The sequence below is a fragment of the Sphaerodactylus townsendi genome, linkage group LG01 (assembly GCF_021028975.2).
Source record: "Sphaerodactylus townsendi isolate TG3544 linkage group LG01, MPM_Stown_v2.3, whole genome shotgun sequence".
NCBI classification, from domain to species: domain Eukaryota; kingdom Metazoa; phylum Chordata; class Lepidosauria; order Squamata; family Sphaerodactylidae; genus Sphaerodactylus; species Sphaerodactylus townsendi.
Window position 1 is genome coordinate 81850001 of NC_059425.1, and position 26367 is coordinate 81876367.

The 26367-nt window shown below is 42.8% G+C and overlaps 1 protein-coding gene across 1 annotated transcript; it reads left to right on the forward strand.

The window, feature by feature from the left end:
- Positions 1-8167: 8167 nt before the first annotated feature.
- Positions 8168-25818, forward strand: OPN3 (opsin 3). Its single transcript, XM_048485390.1, has 4 exons — positions 8168-8710; positions 15268-15587; positions 17977-18228; positions 24022-25818. Exons 1-4 carry the CDS (start codon positions 8308-8310, stop codon positions 24283-24285), a joined length of 1239 nt encoding a protein of 412 aa, XP_048341347.1. The 5' UTR covers positions 8168-8307; the 3' UTR covers positions 24286-25818.
- Positions 25819-26367: the final 549 nt, after the last annotated feature.

Here is a 26367-nt window from a genome sequence, read left to right on the forward strand (position 1 = left end):
TATTTGATTAAGTTATAGAACCAAAGAATTGCAAAGAATCAAAATGGGAGCTTCTGTGTAAGTGACCCAAAGCCTGCATGTTTTGCAACAGGTCAAAGGAATGTTACCAGCTTGCTAGTGACTATGCAAACAAGCAAGATAACATCTTTAGCATCTTGTAACTACAGGTTACTACGTGACAGCAGACAGATGCATTTTATTACTCTGTTTTTGGGTTAGAAATGAATGTGATTAGTTAAATTACAAAGTGTTTTTCTATATAGTTAAATGAACACAGAGAAATGATAATGAGAGTAATTCACATGTATTAGTATTTTACTATAATTCTATTGCGTTAGAATCAGTGTATGTATAACTCATTTAAAATGTTAGAAACATTTCAAGCTGGGAAAAGTAAGTTTTATGAGCCAAAGGAATCCTGGGAGAAACTTAGCAAAACGGGTTTTTCTTGGAGACAACAAGCTACCTTTATTACTGTCCTTTGTATATGCATAGAGGCCATAAACTAACAGCATGTAGCGTTTGAGTAACAGAAGGAATGTGAATACGTAGAAATATAGGCTGTCTTCATGTGACCAGATCTATCCAATTAGATTCTTAAGGTATATGAATCATAATACGTGGAACAAAAGGGGAGGACTGTGTGACATCTGTACTCTTTGCATCTACAAAAACTAAGGCTCTTCCTCTACTGGGCGTGTCTCTCGCTTGAGAGCACCAGGGCCTCTCCCTCGGGAGAGGTCACCTTCTGTAACTTATCTGTATTCTGTAACGTTCTAAAATCCGTGTCTCTCAATTGAGAGCACAAGGGCGTGTCCCTCCCTCGGGAGAGTTCACATTCTGTAAACTGATCTATATTCTGCTAAGTAAAACTGTCTGTTTGTTTCTAGTGTCAGATGTCTTTTGCTTTATTTCAAATTTTAAGTTTTTCTTAAAACTAACTCAGCTGTGTAGGACCAGAGAGCGGCCCTGGCCCCACATTTTCAAATTGAGAGTTTTGCTCTCTGTGAATCTTACTGTTTCTCTTTAAAATTATAAGGGCCTTGAACTCCCTATTCAGAAAATGCAGTGGCATAAATAGACCCAAGAGCTTATTAAAATTAATTCTCATGTAAATGAATCCAGCTGCCTGCTGAGCATTTATAGATTCTGCAAATCAGGAATCATTGCAGACTTCCAGGAAACTGATCTTTTAATTTACTTACAAGAATTTGTGAATAAGGAATAAGTACTTAATATTTTTAAATGGCAGTAGGCCACTGTGACGGACTGCTGATGAAGGATTAATTTTAAAGTTCTGTCAGAGAAAGGGAATCTAATGAATCGACTGGGAGCTCCACCTAATTGGCTGACTGGTACTGCAGCTGTTTATAAAACACCAGAGGTTGTGTGTTTGGGAGAGTGAAAAATGAGAGAAGGTAGAAAGTTTTCAGGACTGAGAGAAAGAGAGCTTTGCTTCTCAAGAGGCTGGATAGCCAGTTTTTGGTGAAGGATCGGGAAAGGCCAGGCTGTAGGTGAAACCTGAGCCAAGGTCCTGGGGAAACATCTCCACAGGGACAATACTTAAACACACAGAGGGCTCGTTTGTAGATCTCTGCGGAGAAAGCACCTAGATATGGGACAGTGAATCTCTGAGGGTGTGTATTATTTAATTAACAGAGTCAGGAGTGGGTTTCCAGATAAAATACTCCAGAGCCTGCTCTGTGAAGCCCAGTGTACCTCTCTTTTAGTGAAAGGAGTTGGATATTTAAGTATCTGTCAAGTTCTGTGAAAGATTTTCCCTGTGAAGGAAGTTTAGTAGAAGGAAGTTTTGTTAAAACTGAGTAAAGAACTGTCTGAAACAACTAAAGTGCTTATCAAAGTATTCCTGCCAGAGAAAAAGAAAAGTTTATTTCTGTAACTTGTCTCTTATAATTCTATAAATAACCGTTCCATCTTTGTTTGCTTGTTAATAAGCCTCAAGCAGTCATTTAAGAGTCCCCAATCCAGCCTGATGAAAGCAGTCAGTTTGGGAGGGAAAAGTAAAAATCCCCTCACTGAGTTATCCATATACCCAAGAGGTGGCAGTTAGAATAAGGCTGACAGGAACTCTTGAAGAGCCCACTCGGTCTGTGCTAACCCACTGTTACAAGTGGCGGCTTAGGGCAGAGACAGTTACAGCCACAAACATTTTAGTGGTCAAAGGCTTTTTCTTCCTCTCCTAACAAGTCCATCAAAACAGACAGAAAAGAAATTGCTATTATTCTTCATTCATACATACAAAAGCAAATTAAAAAGTTAGCCCCATTTGAAATAACTGTTTCAAGAGCTATTTTTAAAAAGCATTCTGGACATTTATTTCAGGAAATGTCCAACAACTTAACTGTCCCATTTGTCAATCAAAATAGATGTTAGTCTAAACTTATGCTATGCCCAAATGATTGACCCAGGGCATTTCATCAGTCTTTCTGAGTTATGCAATAATTTCCCAGTTCATTTGATAATAATGCACTGACTGGGAGAAAAAATAATTGAAATTCCTATGTGATTTGAGAAAGCGTTGACCCACCATCCCAGCCCTCTGTATTTGTCCCTGTGCCTCTAGCTACTATTCCCTGCCCCATCACATCCATGCAGAAATTTTGACATAAGTGTCATGACATGAAAGGGCCCCCCTTTCCTCCTGAATGAAGGTGAAAGCTACACCACAGTTCAGAGAAAAGCCCTACATGGCTAAAAGGGGAAGGGTGAATACAGGGTTTAGCGCTGCCTGCCATTTTGAAAAGCAGAGCTTAGCTCCATTCTGTTCCCAGATTGGCTGTATCCATCTACAGCCACCTTGCATTTCTTCCTTTGAACCAGATCGAAGGTTTTCCCCCCACCCCCCTTTGATCCAATGTAAAGTCCTGGGATGAGCATAATATTGTGTAGGGGCATGCTGTATTCCATGTGGGTATACAATTGGCAGGTCTTCCCTAGTCACTGGTGGTGCGGTGACAGGTAGCGTTGCCAGTTCCTGGTTGGGAAATTCCTGGAGATTTGGGGTGGACCCTGGGGAGGACAGGGACTTCAGTGGGATACAATGCCACTTTCCAAAGCATCATTTTCTTCAGGGGAGCTGATCTCTGCAGTATGAAGATGAACTGTAATTCCAAGGGATCCCCAAGTCCCATCTATGCAGGAAGCAGATAATGTGTGAATTGTGCTACTGTCACTCAACCATCCTTACTTCTCTTGCTGAGTTCTTGTATGAGGGAAAGGAAAGAAGAACAATGTGTGCCTAAGCTTTTTAGAAGAAGGCTTGCATAAAAATGAAATAATATTTCAGTGTCTTTACATGAACAAGAGAGCATTAGTATTTAGCACTGTCCTGGAATCAGATGACCTAAATAAATTCTGTCCTATGACCAACATTTCATGCTGGGGCCAATCAGCAAGGGGTGACTACATTCCTTCTACCAATGTAGGTGGAGATGGATTATCTGGACCCATTTCAATTGGGATTCAGGCCTGGGTTTGGTTTGGAAATGGCCTTGGTTGTCCTGACTGCATGTCTTTGCTGGGAGAGTGACACAGAGAGTGCAGCCCTGTTAATGGTTTTCAGTGCCCTTGAGTAACTGGGTTGAGGAACACCATGCTTTTGCCCCATCAGGATTCCTATCTGCCTGGTTATGAAAGGTAATCCCCTGCCAATTAACTGGGCTGCCTACTCTCAGCTTATTGGCACTTGGAAGCAGGCCAGCTAAAGGGGAGGAGTGAAGTGAACACAATTATGTCACTTCATGGTTTTCATAATGGTTTCCATAGACTTCTTTGGAGGACAGTGCTAAAGAATCCTGGCACAATGCTGGCACTTCCAGGGTAAACACACTGGCACTTTCAGGGTGACATCATTGTGCTGTGTGTGTAGACCGTGTGTAGACTTGCCACTGGCCAGGAGACCTGGCAACACTAGGTTCCATTCTTATTTGACTGGCCAGTTCCAGAAAGTGGTGCTGAGAAAATGCTGCTTGGTCCCACCACAGTTGTGCTCTCCATCCACTTAGATCCATCTTTTCTCCCATGCCATTTAAGATCCACAAGAAAGTGCTGGGTGACTTGAGAGCCAGCATGGTGTAGTAGTTAACAGCAATGGACTCTGATCCGAAGAAGTGGATTTGATTCCCCACTCCTCCATATGAAGCTTGCTGGGTGATCTTGGGCTAGTCAGTTCTCTCCAATCCCTTTCAGCTCCACCTACTTCACATAGCGCCTGTTGTGGGGACAGGAAGGGAAGGACTTTGTAATGCGCTGTGAGACTCCTTATGGCTGAGAAAAGCAAATTAAAAATCCAAACTTTTCTTCTATTTCTGGGCCCAGTCATGAACTCTCAGCCAAACCTACCTCACAGTGGGGTGCTGTGTGGTTTCCAGGCTGTAGGGCTGTGTTCTAGCAGCATTCTCTCCTGACGTTTCGCCTGCATCTGTGGCTGGCATCTTCAGAGGATCTGATGGTAGGAATGGAAAGCAAGTGGAGTATATATTCTGTGAGGTGAAAAGGTGAGGCCATCTGAATAGAGTAGCCTGGCATGTGAGTCACAGAGAAGTCTGTAGCAAGGGAGTAACAATTAAGCTAGCAAGGTCAATAGGTGAATGGATCTGAATAGAAGTATCCTGGTCTTTGTTCCCTTTGAGTGCTATAGTCTATAGTTGTCCTGTGTTTGTGTGGAGCTGATCAGTCACTGTCTTGATTCTAGAGTTTTTCAACACTGGCAGCCAAATTCTGTTCATTTTCATGGTTTCTTCCTTCCTGTTGAAATTGTCCATGTGCTTGTGAATTTCAATGGCTTCTCTGTGTAGTCTGACGTAGTGGTTGTCAGAGTGGTCCAGAATTCCTGTGTTTTCAAATAATATTCTGTGTCCAGATTGGTTTATCAAGTGTTCTGCTATTGCTGATTTTTCTGGCTGAAATAGTCTGCAGTACCTTTTCGTGTTCTTTAATTCGTGGCTGAGCGCTGCGTTTGGTGGTTCCTATGTAGACTTGTCCACAGCTACATGGTATGTGGTAGACTCCTGCAGTAGCTAGAGGACCTCTCTTATCCTTTGCTGAACGTAGCATTTGTTGAATTTTCTTAGTGGGTCTGTAGATTGTTTGTAGGTTATGTTTCTTCATCAGTTTTCCTATACGGTCAGTGGTTCCCTTGATGTATGGTAAGAACACTTTCCCTCTAGATCAGACCTGGGCATTATACGGCCCGCGGGCCGTATCCAGCCCGCCAGATGACCCTGACCGGCCCCCCTGCCTTGCTGGGGAGCACAGGCGTTTTTGCCTAGGGACAGTACCTCTTGTCCCCGGGTGCATCCATTTTGGTCACGTGGGGGGCGCCAAAACGTCCCTGCACACAAGCTGACTCAGTAGGCCTTAGCAAGCCGGCACTGAGGCAGCGACTGTTGCCAGTGCCTGTTGTAGCCCCGCCCACTCTGTACGGTGGCCTGGAGTGTCCAGGGGCGGGGGAGAAATCCCACTGTGCTCCCAGGAGCAGGACTGGGGCGCTCCGCCTCCCCTCCCTCTGACCCAGTGTGCCTTATTCTCCCTTACTCACAAGCCTTCTGGGCAGACTGGCTCCGATAGGCACAGGAGAAGGGAAGCTGAGCTGGATCCCAGCAGCAACAGAACTGATGATGATGCTGGCATTTGTTCGGTAAACCTTCAGATGGGGGTGATTTGTGAGAGATTTATATGCTTAAAAGTTAATTTCCCCTTGCACTGGCTTGGAGCTGTTTCTCAGGCCAGCCTACCTCACAGGGTTGGTGTAAGGACAAAATTAGGAGAGTTGGTGGGGAGAGAGCCATGTATGTTTTGCTGGGGGTGGGGGGTGATCTGTGAGAGATATTGCTGACATTTGTTTGGTAAATCTTCTGATGGGGGTGATTTGTGAGAGATTTACATGCTTAAAAGTTAATTTTCCCTTGAACTGGCTTGGAGCTGTTTCTCAGGCCTACCTCAGCTGTTTCTCAGGCTAACCTACCTCACAGGGTTGGAGTAAGGACAAAATTAGGAAAGAGAGTTGGTGGGGAGAGAGCCATGTATGTTTTGCTGGGGGTGGGGGGTGTTTTGTGCAGTGGTGCAAAAAATCATTGTTTGGTCGTGGTGGGGAAGGGTGGCCGCCCATACGAGGGAGGGGGCGCCAAATTCAGGTTTTGTCCCCGGGCTCCAGTTTGCATAGATACACCTCTGCTGGGGAGTGAGGTGCCTTTGAAAGCCCTGCAGAAGCTGGTTGCCTTGGCTGCCGGCTTCTGCGGGGCTTTCAAAACCACCTCGCCCCCTGGCTTGCTGGGGAGCGAGGCGCCTTTGAAAGCCCCGAAGAAGCTGGTTGCCTTGGCTGCCGGCTTCTGCGGGGCTTTCAAAACTACCTCGCCCCCCCCCCCCGCGTTTTGGCCCGGCCCTCCACAATATTTTCTGTTTCTTATGCGGCCCCATGGAAAAAATAATTGCCCACCCCTGCTCTAGATGGCTCTTTATCCTTGTTCATGTGGCTTGTTCTTGGTGTTGCAGCTCTTCTGATGTCTGTAGTAGAGTAACCATTAGCCTGTAGAGCCCAGTTTAGGTGATTTAATTCATCTTGAAGGAGGTGGGGTTCACAGATTCTGTTTGCTCGATCTACCAAAGTTTTTATGGTGCTCCTTTTTTGTCCTGGATGATGATTGGAGTTTTTGTGTAGATATCTATCTGTGTGCGTTGGTTTTCTGTATACTGTGTGACCCAATTGTTGGTTTGGTTTGCGGATGACTAAGACATCTAGAAATGGCAGTTTTCCTTCATTTTCTTTTTCCATAGTAAATTGGATGTTTGGGTGAATTTTGTTGATATGGTCCAGGAACTTGTTTAGTTCTTCTCCGTGGCTCCAAATGGTGAATGTGTCATCCACATAACGGAACCATATGGTGGGCTTTTTTAGTGCTGTTTCCAGGGCTTGTTCCTCAAAGTGTTCCATATAAAAATTTACTATTACAGGGCTAAGAGGGCTACCCATGGCTACCCCATCTTTCTGTTCATAGAATTCATTATCCCACTGGAAGTAGCTAGTAGTAAGGCAATGTTCAAACAGGGCTGTGATGTCTTTTGGGAATTTCCAGTTGATGAGTGCCATGGTGTCTGCTATGGGGACCTTGGTGAATAAGGAAACCACATCAAAGCTGATCAGTTTGTCATTGGGGTTGAGTTTGAGATTGCAGTGTTGTTGTGAGTATAAAAAGGAGAGGGGGAAATGTTGTAAGCCTCTTTGGGTCGCTATTGGGGAAAAAATAGAGTATAGATGAAGTAAAAGTAAAAAACAAAATGAATAATCCTGCAGAGAGAAGGTGAGTGGCAACCAGAGGCAGGCCTTTTTCTGTAATGGTGCCTTGCTTTTGAAATGCACTTCCCCTTGAAGTTTGTCAGGTACTTGACCAGAGGCAGAGCGAGGGGAAACTACACGCGGGGCACTCGCGCACCCTGCACCCCTGCCGTGGCATCGCCTGCCCCCACCCCAGAAGCTTGGCTTCTGCCCTCCCCAGGGCCTAGGGAGAGCAGGAGGCAGGGATGTGCACAGGGTGTATGTGTGTGTTTTCAAAAGCTGGTCTGCACAGAGGCTGGGGGCAGGCACACTGGTGGGGCGCCCAGAGAAGGAGTTATATCCGGCCCCATTCCCCCTTTTACGCCTCTGTCAACCCGGGATATTTGGACTATGCAGAAACGACCAAGGAAGTTCTACCTGAGGTAGTTAATTTATTCATTCACTCAAATATACCAATCAAGTTATCTAAGACTTCCTGGTCCGTCGCTCGGTGAAATTCGAGCAGATGATCAACTCCATCCAATTGCTTTCCCACCATTCAAGGGCAGAAGCCCCGAGGCATTAGGTCTCCATTAAAGAAGCATCAGGTGGGCAGGGCAACAACTCGGGCTCCATACCATACGACGCCATTCCTAATCCAGCCTTCACGCTCAAAATCCACCCCTGCCCCCTCTTCGACGGGGCTTCCTCCCGGCCAGGGGTGCTTTTGGGGGTTCAGTTATTGCAGGGCACCGCTGGCGCCTTTCGTCCGTCGGCCGACGGCGCGCCATCTCGGCAGCTGCAGCGAGCCAAGGCCGCTCGACGGGTCTCCCCGCAGCCCTCCCCGTCAGCCTGGGCTGCTGGCTCCACCCCTCCCCGCCTTTGGCGCCAAGAGCCGCCGCCGCCGCCGCGCGGGCTGGGCGCTGGGCTGGGGCGTTTGCTGGGCGCTCTGCTGTCCCGCAGCCTGCGCGCCGGAGCTGGACAGCGGCAGCCTCGGCATGTGAGCGGCGCTTCCCAGGCAGCCAAGCCGAGCCATGTACTCAGGGAACGGCAGCAGCGAGGGAGACAGGAGCGGCAGCGGGAACAGCCTGAAGCCAGCGGAACGGGACGCCGAGGAGGAGCAGGCGGCGGCGGAGGCTGCTGCTGCTGCTGCAAACGGCGGGCCGCCCTTCAGCGGCAGCACCTACGAGCTGCTGGCCCTGCTGATTGCCACCATCGGCCTGCTGGGCTTGTGCAACAACCTGCTGGTGCTGGTGCTCTACGCCAAGTTCAAGCGGCTCCGTTCGCCCACCAATCTCTTCTTGGTCAACATCAGCCTCAGCGACCTGCTCGAGTCGCTCTTCGGCGTCAGCTTCACCTTCCTCTCCTGCCTCCGCAGCCGCTGGGTCTGGGACGACGCCGGCTGCGTGTGGGACGGCTTCAGCAACAGCCTCTTTGGTAAGTGGGTCGTGCCCGCCGCCTGCCGGCCTGCCTGCCGGCCCCGAAACAAGACTGCCTCTGTGCATGTGCCAAGCGAGCTTCCCAGCGTGTGCGGAGCAGCCGAGTGGCGCCATTCTAAGCCGATTTGGGATCTGTGTGTCCCTGCTCGACAGTATATTGGTGCTTCCCTAAGAAAAGGTGGTGCCGACTTCGTGGATTTCAAATCCCCCCCCCCCTTCAATAGAAAGAAAATTAAGGCGTTATCTTGACGGCCCATCTGACTCACTTGGTATCACTGACCAGCCACCGTGCTTAAAACAGACCAGGAACAATAGGTTCCTGGTGCACATTTGGAAAGGCATAACCTTTTCCACCCGCATCCGTAATTATTGACATCTGACCCAGAATTTCGTTACTAAATTGAATGTCTCTTCATCAGAAAAACGAGAGGGGCTGATCATGAACAGAATGCATGCTTTCACCACTGAGAAACCACAGCTTGGTTTTGTGCATTTGACATTTGGGAGAAAGGGCTTTGTCATGATCTGCTGCCTGGATATCTTTCTGGATTTTGCTGTTTCCCCTTTTAATAACTACTGTACCTACACCAGTGACATCAAGTAACAAGTGACGTACAGCAGCTCTGGCAAGGGACTTACAAGGGAAGTAAGATTGAGAAACAGAGGTGGTTTGCCATTCTCTTCCTTTGCAGAGCCTTTCTTGGTGATTTCCCACCCAAGTACTGGCCCTGCTTATCTTCAGAGGTTGACAACATTGAGCTATGCCATTCCACCTTTCCTCCCAATAGGTGCAAGGAGAATTTATTCTGTTGATTGAAGCTTGAAGCTTTCTTTAGTGGAGTGGCTGCCATAAACATCCCTTTTGATTCTTGTCTTGTATACTCTTGCCTCTGCCATTCAGCTTTGTACCCAGTTCATCATGGTTGTACCGTACCATGCTCAAGCTCCATCATCCACCACTGTCTCCATCAAATTTGCTGCTGTTTCACTCTTTGTCTTGCTCCTTATCTTTGATTCCCATCTCACTCCTTCCACTTCACTAAACAGGAAAGCAAGAACTGTGTGACACTGGACAACTTGACAGGGTGTTTGCACATGAGCACTCTGGTCCGCTGCATAGTCCTGCCCTTGAGCATGATCGTGTGGGGGGGGGGGGGCAATGCTGGTCAACAGTTCTGAGGAGGCTCCAGAGAAATCCCTAACCAGTTGTGTGTCTTTTGAGACAATTCTTTATATCCCTGCCACTCTCCCTGACTCTGCTTTGCCAATTTTTCCATCACAGCATTATGTCCCCAATTACCAGTAGACCTACAAACACCCACCTCTTCAATGTTACTTACCATACTCCTGTACAGTACCTGAGATTCGTCCCATCCTTCCTCAGAATCTCCTCAGGATCACTGTCATCCATGTCTTCGTTCTGTTTTTCTTTCTTAGCTGGAGCTCATGTATCCATCATTGCCATGTATTGTCAACCACAGTTCCTATTTCAGTTACAGTCCCATCCATCTTCATTGCATATATGGCACATAATTGATCTATGTGACTCCAACTTTACGGTTAATTGCTCTCCTGTCCTCCAAATTGCTCTTCAGCACCCACATTTTTCACAAGGCCTTTGGTATTACCCCTTAATGTTTATTCTTAAATATAATTAAGTTTTTTTTATCCCACTTTCCCCCCCAGTGAGGTTTTGAAGAACATATAAATGTATTTGGCTACATTCATCGCCCTAACCCCTGTATTGGCTTCATAAATACTTAATAACCTGAGGTGGAGGGACTGATTTTCAAGATTTTCCAACTTTGTCTTTTGTTCCTTCATTTAATCAAATTTCCCTAATAACTGATAATCCTCTGTCCTGTTCCATTAATATTTCTTGTTGCTTGACTTAGCTGCATTTTTTTAAAATATCACAGCCATTCACAATTTTAGTGTGATGGCACTATGGCCCTTTCCGCACGGGCCGACGCACCCCCGCACCGTTGCGGTGCGGAAAGGGCCTATGTGTACGAAAAAACCCATCTGGATTTCTAAAAATCTGAATGAATTCCAAGGAAACCACAATGGATAGATATCATAAGTGAGCTAAAATATAAAATAAAATACAAAAATGTTTTTCCCTTAAAGTTGAAATATGAATTATATTATCTGTAAAGGTATGTATATACAGAAGTAGAACACTTGATCGGTGAAATAGAACTTTTTTTACATAAATAAGAGTATTGGGAAAAAAATCAAGAAAAACAGAAGGAAAATTGCTTCATCTCCTCCCTGCCATTCTCAAGACGAATACTAATGAGTTGAGTAAAACTTGTTTCTGTAGCATTCTACACTCTTCGTTTCCACTTTTTAAAACAAAGACACAGGTGTAAGGGAAAGAACAGTGATTTTTTCTTTTCCTCAGGCAGCAGCCACCAGGATTCCCCACTTTGAAGCTGAAGCCACTTTGATTCCCCACTTTGAAGCCAATCAGGATAGCCCCTGAGCTCAAAGCGCGTTCCACAGCTTCAAAGTGGGGAATCCTGGTGGCTGCTGCCTGAGGATCGTTTGAGGGGCAGAAGCTGTGGTGGGGAGTACAACCTCGCGCTCAAAAACAGCGATTCAAACGAGACCGGTTTGCCTCAGCTTTTTTTTTTAAGGTGGGGAAACGCCCGATGTCACAACTAACTGAAGACTTCGATTTTTAATCTCTACACATCGTGCGGGGGAAGCATGCAAACATGACCATCAACAAGTGTTAAGACAATCAAAAATAAAGAGAAATGTCTGGAAAAGAAAAAATCACTGTTCTTTCCCTTACACCTGTGTCTTTGTTTTAAAAAGTGGAAACGAAGAGTGTAGAATGCTACAGAAACAAGTTTTACTCAACTCATTAGTATTCGTCTTGAGAATGGCAGGGAGGAGATGAAGCAATTTTCCTTCTGTTTTTCTTGATTTTTTTCCCAATACTCTTATTTATGTAAAAAAAGTTCTATTTCACCGATCAAGTGTTCTACTTCTGTATATACATACCTTTACAGATAATATAATTCAGTAATGGGAGAGTGTTTCATGTGAATGCTTCAGGTGGGATAGACATGAAAACACGAAGGCATGCAGGTTGCCCTTAATCGCCTGTTTCCCTGTTTCTGGGCATGGTTGTATGCATGCTAGCACAGACGTGGATAAAAGTTTTTAAAAAGTTCCGCCCAGCCACTTCAAACTTTTATCCACGTCTGTGCTAGCATGCATACAACCATGCCCAGAAACAGGGAAACAGGCGATTAAGGGCAACCTGCATGCCTTCGTGTTTTCATGTCTATCCCACCTGAAGTATTCATATGAAACACTCTCCCATTACTAGCACTTCCTGCTGGGGTGAAAATACATAGCACTGGAACTGGCCCTTCTGTTAGACGTTCTTCTCCATGCCACGAGCTGCTTAGTGCTTTAGCACTGGGGTGCTGTGTGGTTTCCGGGCTGTATGAAGATGCCAGCCACAGATGCAGGTGAAACATCAGGAGAAAATGCTTCTAGAACACGGCCATACAGCCCGGAAACCACACAGCACCCCATGGGAAGAGTTATTAACAAAAGTTGGTAGCTGTTGATTTACAGAATTCAGTGGGTCTAAGCTTTCCTTCAAGCCCGTAGAACAGTGTTTGCTGTTTAGCTCTCGCTCAGTGTTTTCTGTTTAACTTTTGCATCCCTAAGCCTTGGAAGGCTGTGGAACATTAAGAATAGATACTTGCAATGATCTCTGTGAGTTGTAAATTCTTAAATAAGATGAGAATACTCTAAGACAGTGGTTCTTAAACTTTTTTGGACCACTGCCCCCTCGGTTCCATAAACTCCCAGGTGCCCCCTAACTCTATAAAAGTGTTATTCAGAACAGTGGTTTGTGTGACCTCTAGATAATCCCATAACCCCCCCCCCCCAGTGGCCTCTAGGTGTGCATTAAGAACCATTGCCATAGAAAATGCCTTTCTTTTGTTGATATGTATCTGCTAGTCATTTGAACTCAAGGACAGTTTCATGTTTCAAGTTTATTGTGATGTGGGACCAAGAAAACATTTGGATGGTAGTACATAATCGTATGCAGGTGAGGGATATGCTAACATGTTTACCTTTAATATCAGGAGAAAGGGTAGAATTCCATTTGGCCATAGATGTTTTTTGTCCATCTGATTTCTTGGTGTGTTTTGTCCTTTCAGTTTACCACTCTTGTTCTTGAGTTGGATGTTAGAGTCTGGATTTCTGAACCAGAATACCTGCTATTCACCTTACCTTCATCATTGCTGTTTTCCTTAGCTGCCAGATGTGCTATTTGGTGATGGGGAACGTTGTGCAAGATTCCCGGTTACATGCTCATAATTCTGAGGATGGGGTCAGACTGATCTAGTCTTATGGTCTAAACCTCAATAGCAAAGATCTTTGTTTCTTAGCTGGGTCTCCAGCTTCTAGTGATATGCCATAACTGATTGCAGAATGAATCGTACTCTTCTTTTCTGTGGCCTCTGGAGAGCAGTTGTCTTGATTTATCCATTGACTTTGAAATTCTTGCTGGTGTAGTTTAAAAAAAAATAAATTTTATTATTTTTCATAACTAACAAACCCCATTCCATACATGCATTATTAACTAAGATGAATCTTAATATCAGTAATATTCTATACATAAGAGAGCCTTTAAAGTTTCCTGATACTTGGCCACAAAACCTTTACTTATGAAATATATTTTAATTAACCTCAAAGGCACTTGTCTTAGCCTTAAGATCCAGGTAAAACATATCAGGAAAGAAAGTCTGTGGAGAGGCTGTTCTCATTAGCTGTATGGCTTGCTTTTTTGCTCACCAATCCAGATGTTTCCCAAGATCTGTAACCTCATTGTAATAGGGGCTTCATGACCCCTCCTGTTGAATTAGGTTCTCTTGCCATGGAGGAGGTTGAGGGGAACCATAAATCCCCTTTCTTGCTGAAGCTAATTGTCCCTCAGAGAGCGTAGTCGGGGGTCTTTCCAAACTTGCCTGTTCAGAGCGCCATGTTTTTGCTGATGTACTGTTATGCTACTATCAGGAGTGCACCCAGCCCCTGAACCACTGCTGGATTCCAACTAACTTTACTCCTCCCCCTAACTCTAGCTAGATTTGCCCCTTGTGTTGGTGTATGTCTGCCAATGTAAGGACAGCCAGCAGCAGCCTCCTCATGACACAAGGCTGTCACTATGCCAGCATTCCCCCTTAGATATTTTTGTTTTGTTTAGTATTTTTATGCTGTTTGGTGTGTTTACAAAGTATAATGATATATAGATGGATAGTGCTGGATTACGGGAGAGAGATCTGCATTCTTGTTTTGGTTGTAGATATTTTGGAGATTTGTAATATATCTGGTCATTGACTGTAAATAAAGTCTTCTTCTTCTATGCCAGCATATTTTGTTCCTTCCTAGGATAACAGTCTGCTTTGCCAGTGTAAGTTTATTTAGGAACAGTCCTATTCTGCCTTGCAGATATAAGTCAACAATAGGATCCTGTTGTTAGGCTATTTTAAGCTACAAGGGAAAACCACATTGCTCAGTTATCTGTGATTTCTTTTGATACTGCATCTATAAAGTATTATAAATTTTTTATATCATAAAGTTTGCTTAGTTAACTTTTGCCTATTTAAGCAAATAAGTAGCACAGAATATAGCCTGATTGAGTAAAAATTTTATGTACTGAGAAGTAAGGTGAAAAGTAGTCCAAGTTGCTTTAAATAATATTCATGATATTTACAAACTTATCTCTCATGTTGTATGATAGGGGTAGGGTTTATTTTTATTAGAGCCATCGTACCTTATATATATTACTGTATTTTAATCTGATTGTGCTCTATCTACATGTTGTACACTGCCCTGAGCCCTCCGGGGGAGGGCGGTTTATAAACCCAATAATAATAATAATAATAATAATAATAATAATAATAATAATAATAATAATAATAATAATAATAATAATAATAATAATAATAATAGGATATTATAAAAACAAAGAAGCATATGGTAGCATTGAAAGAAACTTCCACTGTCATCATGTAAGCTCTGTGTGCAAAGAATCAGTCTATGGCTGAATTTGGATAGCTTTGCCTAATGAAGATTCGTATATAGAGTCCACCAGAGTGCTACAGGACTTCTGCAGTGTTTGTATTCTTGTGGTATTGCCCTTAAAATTGCATTGACTCATCTTTTGGTAGTTTTTATCTGTGTAGCAGAGTATGTTTCACCATGATGGAGCTTGACCAGTGATTGCTTAGTGTTTACATTAAAAAATCTTGTCAGCCAACATTTTGAAGAGATGATGATTGACTACAAGCAACCTCTGCCACTTACTAACAGTTGGTAGTGCTGTGATGTTGTTAACTGTGTATCTAAGTCAGAATTTTTGGCTTATTCAATGAACCAGATACATGTTTATTGGTCTTTTTATGGGTCTAACACAGTCAACTACAGAGGAACATTGCAAGTGGCAAACACAAAAGGACTAAAATATAATGCAGAATTATTGACCCAGACATGCTTTCTTTTTATGTCTCTGTACAGGAATTGTTTCCGTTATGACCCTCACTGTCCTGGCCTATGAACGATACATTAGAGTAGTGCACGCAAGAGTGATTGACTTCTCATGGTCCTGGCGGGCTATCACGTACATCTGGCTCTATTCATTAGCCTGGACAGGAGCACCTCTCCTGGGCTGGAACCACTATACGCTGGAGATACACGGTTTAGGTTGCTCTCTGGACTGGAGGTCAAAAGAGCCCAACGATGCTTCCTTTGTTCTCTTTTTCTTTCTTGGTTGTCTGGTGGCTCCTGTTGTGATCATGGCTTACTGCTACGGACATATTCTCTATGCAATACGGATGGTGAGTTGATTTAAGCAATGGCTTTTCACTAAGGAGGCAAAATGAGTCAATGCAGCATGGATTTCTAAAAGGTGGACCAAAATGGTCCTCCTCAATAACAGCTTTCAGAATGAACACTGCAGATGATAGGATTTGCTTAGTTGTTTGCATATCTTGCAATTTCTGACAATATATTCCAAGAAATATTTCAGTGACTGCTACCTGTGACAGCACAATGTAAACAGTGAATTCACTATTCCTAATCTGAAGGGACCTTTTCCTAGTGTGGGACACAGTGTTGTTCCCTAAAAAGGTATGATTGAGGCATGAGTAATGAAGGGGGTGGTATAGCTGCATATGGCCACCTTCATAGCTTTATAAGTATCCCCAACATGTGTCCTCGGGCAACAGAATTCAGCACTGTATAGGGAGCAACAACAAAAGATTCCAGAAAATGGCTACAAGTAAAAAAAACAATAGATATGTTTTTAAAGAAGTGGTGCTAAACTTAAACAGGGAAAAGTTGTGCTTCGTGGGATTAATAGACATTAGGATTAGGTTAGTAATTCTGACATATCCTCAGCATCATGTCAGTCCCTGTGAGGTTCTGGATAGCCATTATACATTTTTTATTTTATAATTTTTGTTTGCCACATCAATTATTACACCAATTTTAAAGTATGAAAATTAAGAAGGTTGCCATGGGGGTGGTAAAAATTGCCATCAAGTTGCAGTTGATTTATGGTAACCCAATAGGAGATTTGAGGGCAAGAGAGATTCAGAGGTGGTTTGCCTCTGTGTAGCAACCCTGGACTTCCCTGCTGGTCTCCCATCTGAGTACTGTTCAGGACCAATCCTGCATAGCTTCCAAGACTTAACAAGACTGGGCTAATCTGGCCATTCCAGTGCAAAAGGCTTCTGTACACATACACACATTTATTGTAAATGCTAGTATTTAAATTAAAGAAACTCTCTCTGTTGAAATAAGTGAGGACATGCAATAACTATGAACAAGTATGCAATGAACATCCAGAAAGCACTTTATTTTTGTTAGTTGTCCTAGTTTAGGAAGGCATCAGCAGAAAACTTTCATTAATGAATTTGTGATGTGGTTGCTGATCAGTCACATTGGTGGCCTGTATCTTAGTTTATCACCCTCCAAATGGATGCAAATGAGTAATTCTTATTTTTGCCTTGCCACTTCTGCATAATGATATGTATCCTACTATGCAGTTCCAAAGACTGAAGGGCTCTTAGGTGTTCAGAAGATAAGGGTCCCCCACTGCTGACCCCCAGAAACAAAATATCAGGAAGCCCAGTCAGCTGCAGTGGGATGAGGAAGTAGTTCTGCTCTGCAGGATCTGGGGTTTGTTGGATGCACACCAATGACTTTCCTAAATATAGGCCAGTTTACGGTGTAAAATCTTAGTGGATGCATCATCCTTGCGTGTTGCTGTGAGAGGATAAGAAATACCTGTTCTTCCAGCTGTTGTTAGATCCTGAATTTTGGCATGAAAACTTAACAATTGCTTATTTTTTACTATTACTGTCCTTCTAGCTGCAGTAGATAGAAATTAAGTGATGGGTTAGTAAGGAATCTGGAGTTTATAATTCATGTGCAGTTTATAAACATGTTTGCAGTTATCTAAGTATAGATTTAGAGCAAAAAAATTGCAAGCACTGCTTTTTTGGTCCTCTTATATGGCTTCTTCTCTTGAACTGTGAACTGATTGTCTTGATGCATAGCTAGAGCTTCCTAGGAACTACTATTGGGATTTAGCATGGTTGCAGACTGTGTATCAAAGGAACGTCTGCCTAGATATTGCACATGAAAAATAAACCTGGAAACTGAAAGCATAATTAATCCTGACATTAGTGTAGCTTTACATAGAGAGGAATTTCAGCTGGACCCATTGGAGCCCTCCTTTGCACATGCATGTGTATGCATGTACTCTGCTGTTGCCTGAAGTGGGAAGTTGTCATGCTTCTTGTTTTTACATCCACCCTTCCATCTGCAACCCAAAGATCAGCCTAGAATGCACTTGAAGTTTATTCCAATTTCTGATGAGAGTCCTGGTTTGAGGAAAAAGTGCTAGATGGGGAAACAAGAGGTATGTCACCTTCTTGTTTGATGTAATGCATGGTGCACATGTGCCATGAAGAGGAATGGAGAGAGGAATGGCACATACGCCATTAGATCACGTGGCACTTCATAAGCCTGAATCATCCTTTGATTTTGCTGATAGGGATTGTACCCCAATTCTTCAGTGAAGAAATATGATCAGCTAACGAAGCATAAATCCTCAAGTGATGACAATAATATCTGAAGCTTAGAGAACTGAATGTTTTACTCATAAAAAATAAGTTGCCACTTGATTTCTTTTCAGTCTTGTTCTTTTTTTGTTTTCAGCTTCGTTGTGTCGAAGATTTACAGACTGTTCAAGTGATCAAAATCCTAAGATATGAAAAGAAAGTAGCCAAAATGTGCTTTTTAATGATAACCACATTTTTCATTTGTTGGATGCCATATGCAGTAGTCTCTCTTCTCATGGCCTATGGGTATGGTCACCTTATAACTCCAACAGTGGCTATTGTCCCTTCTTTCTTTGCCAAATCAAGCACTGCATATAATCCAGTTATTTATATCTTCATGATCAGAAAGGTAAGTATTCCTAAAGCAGCACATTAACACATGTTGCAAGATTCAAATCTAATTCAATTTGTTATCTCAGCCAACATGATTTTGTTTAATGGTAGGAAAGCAGGCAGAAGAGGTTACCTTCTCTTCCACTAAAAATGCAGATCTAATCATAGGCCTTTTCTGCATTCACAGATTACCACAGATTTTCCCAGTGGTAAAACCTTGTGACTTGGAAACATTTTCTGTAATATCATTCTGCATGCCTCCTTCCCCACCCACATTGTTTTGGGCCCCCCCCTTGTCTCTTCAGGTAAATTTATTCCGCATACCACTGCTGCAAATATATTATTCCCAATGGCGATGGCATGTCATCTGTGATGCAGAACAATAACTCTTCCCCCTTTTTTTTCTTTTAACCAGAGCAATTTAAAAATGTCTCAGCCTTCATTTCTAGGATTGAGAACTACCAATCCAAAATGGAAGCCAAATCAACTCCTGGAGGAGGCGCCATTACCTGAAGGAACAGACACATGTAGTGCCTCCTCACCCCCCATTAAGAACCTCATTTTTTCGGCCAGATTTGACCTGCAGTAACACACAATTGTTACTGCAATAGTCCTTGATTAGATGCAGCAATTACTCTTCTCAATTGCCCCAAAATCACCCTCTGCCCTAACATTACATATGAAATTGATAAGTGATCCAGTCAACCATGCTAGTTGTATCTCTGCCTCAGTGTTAAGATGGCATGTAAAAATATGTGAAACAAAACTGATTCAATTAACCTTGTTTGTTTGTATATCTGCCTTAATATTACATTGCTAGTTCGATTTGACAAAGAGAAAAAAAAATCCTTTTGAAAATGGAGGAGGAGGGGGAGGAGAAAATGGCTGAAGGAGAGATTGGATAACTATACAGGGTATAGATAAATGCCATGTGTTTGCACAAAATGGAAGCCACCCCACCCCCCCAACAAACTACTGGAGCAGGGGCCATAACCTGAAGGAACAGAAATACATAGCTCACCACCCCCACCCCCACACACAAAGAACCACATATTTTGGCCCAATTAGAGCTGCATTGACAAACAGTCATTACTGCAGCAGTTTCTCCTCCTGCAAAAGCAACTTTCCTTATCAATTTCACAGTGTATCTAACATTATATGGCTAATTCAAGACAAAATTGACAAAGCTGATACAATCAACCTGGCTTATGTGTGTGCACTAACATAATATCACTAATTGATATGACAAAGAGAAAAAAATAAGCATTTCTTTCAAAAACAAGACAAGGAGGAGTTGGGATGACTACATGATGGCATGGATATGGGCCAGGTATATAGACCGTTTCAACATGATTGTACGCTTAAGGGAAGCAGGCTCAGAAATGAATTTAAAAAGTGTAGTAAAAGTGCTTGGGAAAACAATGGAGAAAAAATGAATGGAAAATGTTTTCAGAACCAATGGAAGGAAAAACTGGAATTTAAAGGAAAAAACAGCATTTGACGGCAAGATACATTGTAAATAACTCATGCATAAAAGTCCCTGAAAGAAGAACAATTTAAATAGACTCCAGGATTAAATCCTTACACTGGTGAGAACTGGTATCATTTATCATCATTGGGGATTATGATGAAAGTAAGCCTGGGAGAGCCAATGCTTGTTTCAGTAAAGACCTGGGTCCTTTTCTCCAATAACTCCAACCAGCTGAGTTCTCAACGATTTATTGTAAAAGTTCAAAGCAAAGAAATAAAACATAAATGCAGTTAGAGATTGCTCAGCTGAACATGATCTTATTTGGAAGTTCTTTGTCCCCATTCTGGGAACCCATGGTCCAGAGATCCTCCTCTGACCACGTCTCAAGATGGAATCCAAAAACCTTTGTTTTCCCCCTCTCAGGAAAACTCTGTTCTGGCCACGAGGTAACTTAGGTCTTTGAAGTTGCATCCTGGCACCTTTGCATAGGATCAAAGACCCAAGATTCTTTTCATAGTCATGTGTGATGTCCCTCTGCTCTAGCAATAGCATCATTCCATGACACACCCCTTTTTGAGATGAATGCTGCTTCTGCATGGCCACGCTGGGGGGTGCGTTGGCGTATACGACGCCGACACCCCCCTGGGACCGTTCGCATGAACGGTCCTGGTAAAGGCAGGGAAGACGGCGCAGCGCTGCGCCGTCGCCCGATCGGCGTATCTTCCCTACGACCTTCCGACGTGTCGCCCAGGCCAGGGGACATGCCCCCTGCCCTGCACAACCGCTCTGGTGTTGCAGGGCAGGGGGGGCCTGTCCCCAGGCCCGGGCGATGTGCCGGAAGGTTGCAGAGAAGGTACGTCAATCGGGAAAGGGGGGATGGCGCCGCTGGAAGCCACTGTTTTCCAAAAACCTCGCTCAGGGAGCGAGGTGGGAAAATGGCAGCTTCGCACCGCTGGGGGGGAGCGAGGGTGGCACGGCTGCGATGGAGCTGCGCCCCCCATGCGAATAGCTCCCCAGGGATGGCGTTTTTGCTTCCTAATAATTCTGGTTGCATAATATCACATGTTTCTAGCTAATACATAGTTCAGCTAACTATTTTCCATCACATGCCCCCTTTTTGAGAGGGAATATGTAGTCTAATGGCTACATATTTCATCTATCCATATAGAAAAGATTACATGTGTTACTTCCACATCAGTCATCTCTAACTAATACAGAGATCTGCTAACTACAATTCCTTTCATGCATAACATAGTCCTTATGATAGCATAACAATACAGAATGAAGAAAATCATGTTGATACAAAACATAATTTCAGACTAATACATACTTTCAGACTAATAAGCAATGTGGTACCCTTGAGCATTGAACTACAAGACTCATGCTCCTTTCAACCATAGTCTGATACCTTCTTCTCTGGAGAAAACACAATAGTATCTCTCCCTTTGGAATTTCTCTTCCTGGTTACTGCATGATTCAACATCATTGTGTAGGACATCACTTCAATAGGCAAATTCCTGCCCATGTCAATGTAATGTGAAATCAAGTCAGTGTAACCTGGCTTGCTGCAGAACATACCTTTTCCTTCAACCAGTATTTCTGCCACCTGAGCCTGCTGCTCTGGTGTGATACCTTTAGCACTTTGCATATCAAACCAAACAATTTCATCCTCAAAGTTTGCATTCAAAAAGATTTTCTCTCCATCTCCCTTAACTTGAAGAGGAATGCTGCTGCTTTTGACAGTTACCAGATCTGCCACGTCAATATAGACTGCTTTGACTGGTTGTGTAATTACAGTTGTATCACCTTGTGGAAAAGCCACCTTCTCACACAACTTATCCTCCACCCCCCTTTCCAAATCAACATTTTCTTGGGGCCTAGTGGAAACATTTATTTGTGCATTTCTAAAGAGTGAGTCAGTACCAATTATGAAATCCTTGTTACCTTTCTCATGGGTCAAAACACGAATTTTCCCATTAAACTGATTAAAACTTACATGTAATTCAACAACATCAATTAATCTTACACCAGCTTCAAAAGATGAAATGTTCATCTGTCCACTTCTCATGCTGTCATCCGAAAGTTCATGTTCCTGGGGGAAGATCTCCTTCCCACCAACCTTCTGGTGCTGGATGACCGCTATGTAGCCATTAGACTACAGATTTCCTCTCCAAAAGGGGCATGTGATGGAAGAGTACTGTAAAACTAGCAGAGTCACAAGCAGAGTCACACCTACATAGTAAAAAGGATTTTTGATCAAATGGTCTTTGATCTGCTGGATGAGGAAACCAAAAGGCACTTCAAAGCCTTTGGGGACCGCATGGCTAGGTGGGAAGTTTTCTTGGATAGTAAGAGAACAAAGACAAGGTGACTCTATCATGGGCTAGGCTAAAGGAAGCACCTCTTAGCTGGATGTCCCGAAGAGATCCATAAGATCATGTTCAGCTGAGCCATTTCTCTGATTGCATTTATGTTTTATTTCTTTGTTTTGAACTTTTACAATAAATCTTTGAGAAATCAGCTGGTCTGGAGTTTAATAGGAGGGAAAAGAACCCGAGATTGAGGTGAGATAAGAGTGGCTCTCCCAAGCTTAATCTCAGCCTCAGTTGTCATAGGGATTCATTGGGAGTGTAATGAGAAAATGGCAGTAGGTACGGGGCTGGGGAATCTTACTGGCTAGGTAAGAAGCTTTTGGAATCCTTGGGTTGAATCCTTTTAGTCATTTCTGCTGACAAAAAGCAGGGATGGGAGACAATTTTTAATAATTTCCTTTCTCCTATGAATCCTCCTCATGCTGTCCCTAGGGTTCTCTATGCCCCCGCAGATTTTTAGGTCATGATGTTATGACCTGATTCAGAATGGAAGCAGTAAAATGGCTCTGTTTGTATTCAGTAGTGTCACCATGTAGTTAAATCTGATATGCAGTCACAGCATAATCTGTATTGGCAGGGATCACTCTGGAGAAGAAGCTCCAGATTTTTGTGTTGTTACCCAAAGTGGTAAGAAGTATCTCCCTTTTAGAGTGGGGAATTAGCAGGAGCAGACTCTTGACTTGGCTAGAGGCTGGGCAACATGAGACCTTGATTGCCTATGTATACAAGAGTCAACATTCACAAGAAACTTGGAGAAGAGCGAATAAAGTTTAACAGTTTATATTAAGGGGTAATAAGGGCACACAAGCACACAATAAAAACCACATAATACACACACATAGTCCTAGGATATAAATAGTTTTGAAGGTGTAGGTCTGGAATAGATAAGGAATATATATGGGGAGGGACAATAAAAGTTATAGACACCTGATTTTGGATGGAACGGTCTGATGAACAGAACTGAGTGGCCTGCACTTAGCTCTGGATGAACAGCACTGTGGAACAGAATCACAGACAGAGAGATGTCCAGAGATACTGAACATTGCCTACTGGGAGAGTGGGCTTATAGGGAAAAACAGATCCTCATGGTTATGTAGAGTGACCCTTAATCGCCCTAGACAAAGAGCGTTCCTGCCTTTCCTGGGAAAGACAAGAGACAGACATCAACCTTAATAGTTGAGTCACTGGTCTAATGGTTTGAGACAGCCTGAGGTTCCAGGCGCCGGAGTGTCTCCAAGTAGGAAGCTTGCTGATGAAATTACAGCTGTAAAACAATGACAATGCAAATAAGGTGGTCCTTAAAGATATTAGAGGAGGAAACATTAGTTAGTAAAACACTAGGCAGATAAGCGCATTAACTTATCCATTGTGTTCACCAGGGTATATGGTCCAGGGCTGGAGATGGGAACTCTGAAAGCAAGGTCTTGGTGTTGACTTAATCCTGTGAGGACAGGTGCGAGAGAAGCATTGTGCAAGCTGATTTGAAGGGAGACAAGTCCAGACATAGTTCTTTCTCCTTGGGTGCACTGAGCCAATACAACGAATGGGCTCCCCATTTTGGTACTGCCCTGCTATACCACTGTTTTCCAAACAGGGTCCCCTTACTGCACTGTAGATTGGTTTGACAACATTTTCATGGCAGTGGCAGAGCAACAAAAACAATGGAGGTAGAAAGCCCTGAACCAGTGTAATAAAAGTATTTTTGAAGTGAAGATGGGGCATTTCATATTATAACCCTACCCTTTTGTCTCCCAAATTTTTGTAAGTCAAAATACAGTACAGCCCTAACCCTAATGTATTAAAAATGGATGATTTATAATTTTGTTGTGGTTTTTGAACTTTATACAATAGATCAACTATGTCTGAGTGTATTCAGTAGGAGCTGACACTGATTCCATGGACCATCTTGAATATAGTGTCAAAAATGGTGTATTAGATTGTTACTGTCCTTTCTCTTTCTTTGCAGTTTCGACGATGCCTTCTGCAACTCTTCTGTGTTCGCCTCCTGAAATTCCAAAGGAGCTTGAAAGATAGGCCAGTAGAAGAGAGTGAAAAGCCAATAAGGCCCATAGTCATGTCCCAGAAAGCAGGGGACAAGCCCAAGAAGAAAGTGACTTTCAGCTCTTCTTCAGTCATTTTCATTATCACCAATGATGACACGCAACCGATAGAAGATGGCACCAAACATACAGGCACAAAAGTCAACATAATCCAAGTGAAGCCGCTATAGCAGGCTATATTCAACTACTGTTGAAAGCAACACGAATTTTTGCCATCCAAACTGTTTTGTTTAATTGCAGCTCTTTGGCTGGGCATCTGTGGCACAATTAGGAAGAAAGCAGCACTTTTGAGCAGTGAAATACAGAAGTAATTGAGTGACTCATGAGCATGTAAATGGTTGTTACAGTGTCTCTGAATAATGACATTTTACAAAAAGATTGATTTTTTAAATTGAGAATATTTATTTTTCCATATCATGTCTTGTTTACATAGCACTTGCTGCACTGTAGACATTCCAAGGAAATAAAGGGACTTCTGAAATAGATAATGGTTTTAACAATAGAGCCTCATTGATTTAAAACAAAACATCAGTATGTTGTGATATCACAGGATAGTCTGGACCGCTGCATAGCCATGCTGTTCAAACATTTGACTTGAGAGAGAGACTGTGATGACTTCTAGGTAAAGTTGATGATTCATGCATAAAATGAAGACAGCTTAGAAACAGCAGAAGATTATCTCTTTGAGTGCATCTTTTCTCTCTCAACATTTAAACCAGTTAGGAGATGTGAGCTAAACTAAGAAGTCTATGGTTGGTGAAGCAGGCATCACTGAGTAACCTTTAAAACAACAATGCAACAAGTTTAAAAAGAGTTCTGAATATGTGTTGAAAGGGCATGTATTGATTGATGGAGTGGATATATGTGGATTCAAAATGCTAAACCCTCTTCCCATTAGGATGTGGGAAGAAACAATTGCATAATGCTTGCCAGAGGTTGGCTGCCTGCTGGCTCTTCCATGGTAACACATTGCACCAGTGGCGTAGCGCCTATGAGGCGGGGGGATGCAACGCTGTGGCGGGGGCGCATAGCACGTGCCCTGGGTGCAGTTCCCACTTGCAAGGCAAAAACAACTATTGTGTTACTTACAGGACTCTTATGAGGTTTGGGACTGTAATTTCCATTAGTGCCAGAGCAGGGTGACGACCCGCCAGCACTGTGAGGCTTTGCAGTTTATTATTGGTTGAGCTGATACCCACTGATATGTATATTACTGTAAGTCATGCAAACTGAGAGTTAATATTGCTTATTTATATGATATTTATTAAATTGTATAAATGCGGTCTGATGTGAAACACACTGATTTTTTCTAGTTAAACACATACGTTGCACGGTTTGTTGTATTGTGGCCATATTTCCTGGCCCCACAAGGGCATGTTAGAAAAATAGCTACATCGCATGGTGTCTGGGATACTGTGTTTGATGTTGTAAACAGTTCAAAACTCCAATAGCTATGTGAAATGAGTAATATTCTCTTTTTTAATTTTATTTTTTTAAATAATCTAAGACAACTACAAATATGGTAGACCAGCCACCCTACATAGAAATCAGAAAATAGTGTCATCCTTTATCTCTCATAAAATTACCATGAACCCATACAGTGACATTTAAAAGAATAAGTAAACATCAGAATAAAGGATAAACAGCAAAGAAAAACAAATTGACTTCCCATCTTGCTTCTGCCTTGTGTATAGTATTACTAACCCCCCCTTTACTTTTAAATAAATCATTCTTGTTTTTTCCCCATATTTATGAAAATTAGTCCCATCACTACTTATTAACGTATACAGAACCAGATTTAGGCATCATATCAACATATATGTTAACAATTTTTACAGATTGTTTCTACTTTCTCACCGTTATAAGCCCCTATAATATATCAGCCACTTGTTATATTTTCCTGAATGTTACAAAAATTGCTTCAAATTCCTTATTTCTAACTCATCTTGCAGATCCTTTAATTTATATTTCTTTGGTAGTATCTAATCTGAAGTTAAAACAGTAAGAAAGAGAGGTTGGTATTCAGGTTGGCTGCAGATCATTTTTGTTCTTATTGAAGAACTTTCTTGCAGTCTGGACATCTGTGATTTTCTGATAAATTCCATTAAAGGTAAACCTAAGACTTTCTGGTTAGTAGCCACGTGACAGGAATTCCTTTATTTTTCAAGGAGCCTATAAGAAATTTGTCATCCTTTTGCTTCATTAAAGTCTCTCTTGGCAGTTCCCTCATTATAATCAAATTCTGGTCTTGA

What these genes read in the sequence shown, in the direction of transcription:
- OPN3 (XM_048485390.1), top strand. Translation starts at nt 8,308, where the DNA reads ATGTACTCAGGGAACGGCAGCAGCGAGGGAGACAGGAGCGGCAGCGGG. An exon ending in CTTCAGCAACAGCCTCTTTG is followed by an intron (nt 8,711 to 15,267) that starts GTAAGTGGGTCG and finishes GTCTCTGTACAG; the next exon opens with GAATTGTTTCCGTTATGACC. An exon ending in ATATCTTCATGATCAGAAAG is followed by an intron (nt 18,229 to 24,021) that starts GTAAGTATTCCT and finishes CTTTCTTTGCAG; the next exon opens with TTTCGACGATGCCTTCTGCA.